This window comes from Sabethes cyaneus, chromosome 3 (genome assembly GCF_943734655.1).
Source record: "Sabethes cyaneus chromosome 3, idSabCyanKW18_F2, whole genome shotgun sequence".
In the NCBI taxonomy this organism is placed as follows: Eukaryota; Metazoa; Arthropoda; class Insecta; order Diptera; family Culicidae; genus Sabethes; species Sabethes cyaneus.
The window spans coordinates 72,169,011-72,170,905 of NC_071355.1; the positions used below are offsets into that span (position 1 = coordinate 72,169,011).

At 43.3% G+C, this 1,895-nt stretch overlaps 1 protein-coding gene across 1 annotated transcript; it reads left to right on the plus strand.

Moving 5' to 3' along the window:
- The first annotated feature begins 285 nt into the window (after positions 1-285).
- On the plus strand, positions 286-1,590 carry LOC128739711 (uncharacterized). Its single transcript, XM_053835209.1, has 3 exons — positions 286-297; positions 350-1,360; positions 1,423-1,590. Exons 1-3 carry the CDS (start codon positions 286-288, stop codon positions 1,588-1,590), a joined length of 1,191 nt encoding a protein of 396 aa, XP_053691184.1.
- The last annotated feature ends 305 nt before the right edge of the window (positions 1,591-1,895 follow it).

Consider the following 1,895-nt stretch of genomic DNA (forward strand, 5'->3'; position numbering starts at 1 on the left):
TCTGTCGGATGGTAAAAATCTGGACGGTAGTTGCGCGAGACCCCAGGAAGTCCAGCTGATAAATTACAATGTAAAGTTACAAAAAATAATGCCCGTATTACAATTTCCTAGTTTTTTGCTACAATGCCATGATGGGTAAAATTACTGATATTTACTGATAGTTATCAGTAACGTACTGAAATTACTGATAGTTATCAGTAACGATTTTTAATGATAGTTCCCATCCCTACCGCTTTGAACACCAAACGAATTGCTTTCTTTATGTAATAAGTCAGTTAGACTCGAATGTTATTTACAGTAATTTGGGAGATATATAATTTTGCAATACTTTATACCTTTACTCTTTCAGATTAATCTAATTCAGCTTTGTTTGCTGATCAGAACTCTCCTAGCGGCACCTTTTACATTCCCGGACGGCAGCACCAAGCAAAACCGTACCGAGCAAATATCTTCCCGACAGGCGGAATTCGAAGGCCGTAGTTTGCGTGGAGGATACAGCCAAGATGGACGGCCCAACTACAGCCGATACAACGTTTATGAGCATGAGTACGAAGATCTCCGCAGATCCACCACCACTGTCCGACCGTATCTCACGACAACAGCAAGAACGACTCCCCGTGCGCAATCCTACCACAACCGACAACCGAACGCTTATTTCAACCGGTTGCCACCACCGAAAAATGACGAGCCGATCGACGCGGAACCGGAAGATGACTACAGTGACGAGAACGTCATCGATGCTCCCGATCCGGTAACATCGAAACCGGCTACCGCCGCGGATTATAGCAGTAGCGCCTATGGTAATAAACCAACGATTTTCAGTAACAATTTCTTCGATTTGAACGATAAGTTCTTCGGGGTAGGAAACATTTTCGGAGAAAATCGTCGCAAACATAAGTTTAAATTTAAGCGACGGAAACCGGGTCAGCCCTGTATTCCGTATGATTTCTTTAATAAGTTCAGAACTACTGGCCGCGATGCCTACGGCAATCGAATCGAGCCGAAAACATTTTATCCTCCTCTGAATTTGGTTCTGGCGGACGTAAACTACTACTCACCATCGAACAATTACAACAGTGGTCACGGTGCTGGAGGAATATCCGATACACCTAGTGGTAGCCAGGGAACAATTTTCAATAACAACTTCTACGATGCTGTTGGAGGTTACCCGTGCAGCGGGTCAAGCTTTGGCAATAAACCACACAAACCGCATGGTGGTCCACTCGGGTTCTTCGGACAAGGAGGACTTTTCGATTGGACGACCTCGTCTGATGCAGTCCAAAGTGACACGGGAGTAGGAGGAGGCACGGGCAACCGACCGACTGTGGTTTTCAACCTGAACGATGCTATCGATACGGTGGTATGATTTTGATCGAATTTGATTGAGTCGGATCGTAAAATAGTTTTGTTTACTAATTGCAGGCAACTAATTGGAAACCAGGTCAAAATTTCCAGAATATGATGCAGGTAATTGCCGAATTTATCACATCGGTAGCCGGAGGAGCTCCCGTTGCAGCCAGCGAAGTTGTTGGTGACACCGTCGATACAGTGCGTAAGGTTAACAGAGAGTTTGTTAGTTTGTTTACATGAAATACAGTTTGGTTGTATGAGAAAAGTGTATAAGGAAGCATTAATTAATTTATTATTTTGAATTTTTTTTTAATATTGCACCAAATTCAGTTTAGTTCTCCGTCACTTCCGTGTTACATAATAACATATTACACCATATGTGTAGAAGTAGGGTAAGTTGACCCATACTGCACTCTATATTGCATGCCCTCTTTGTCGACCCAAGACGACCTACAAAGCGCGAGCAAGCAGAACATTCATTAATGTGAACGAGTGTCTAACAAGTAAGACGTGTGCAGGTCGAATAATGGCACATTGGTTAAAAG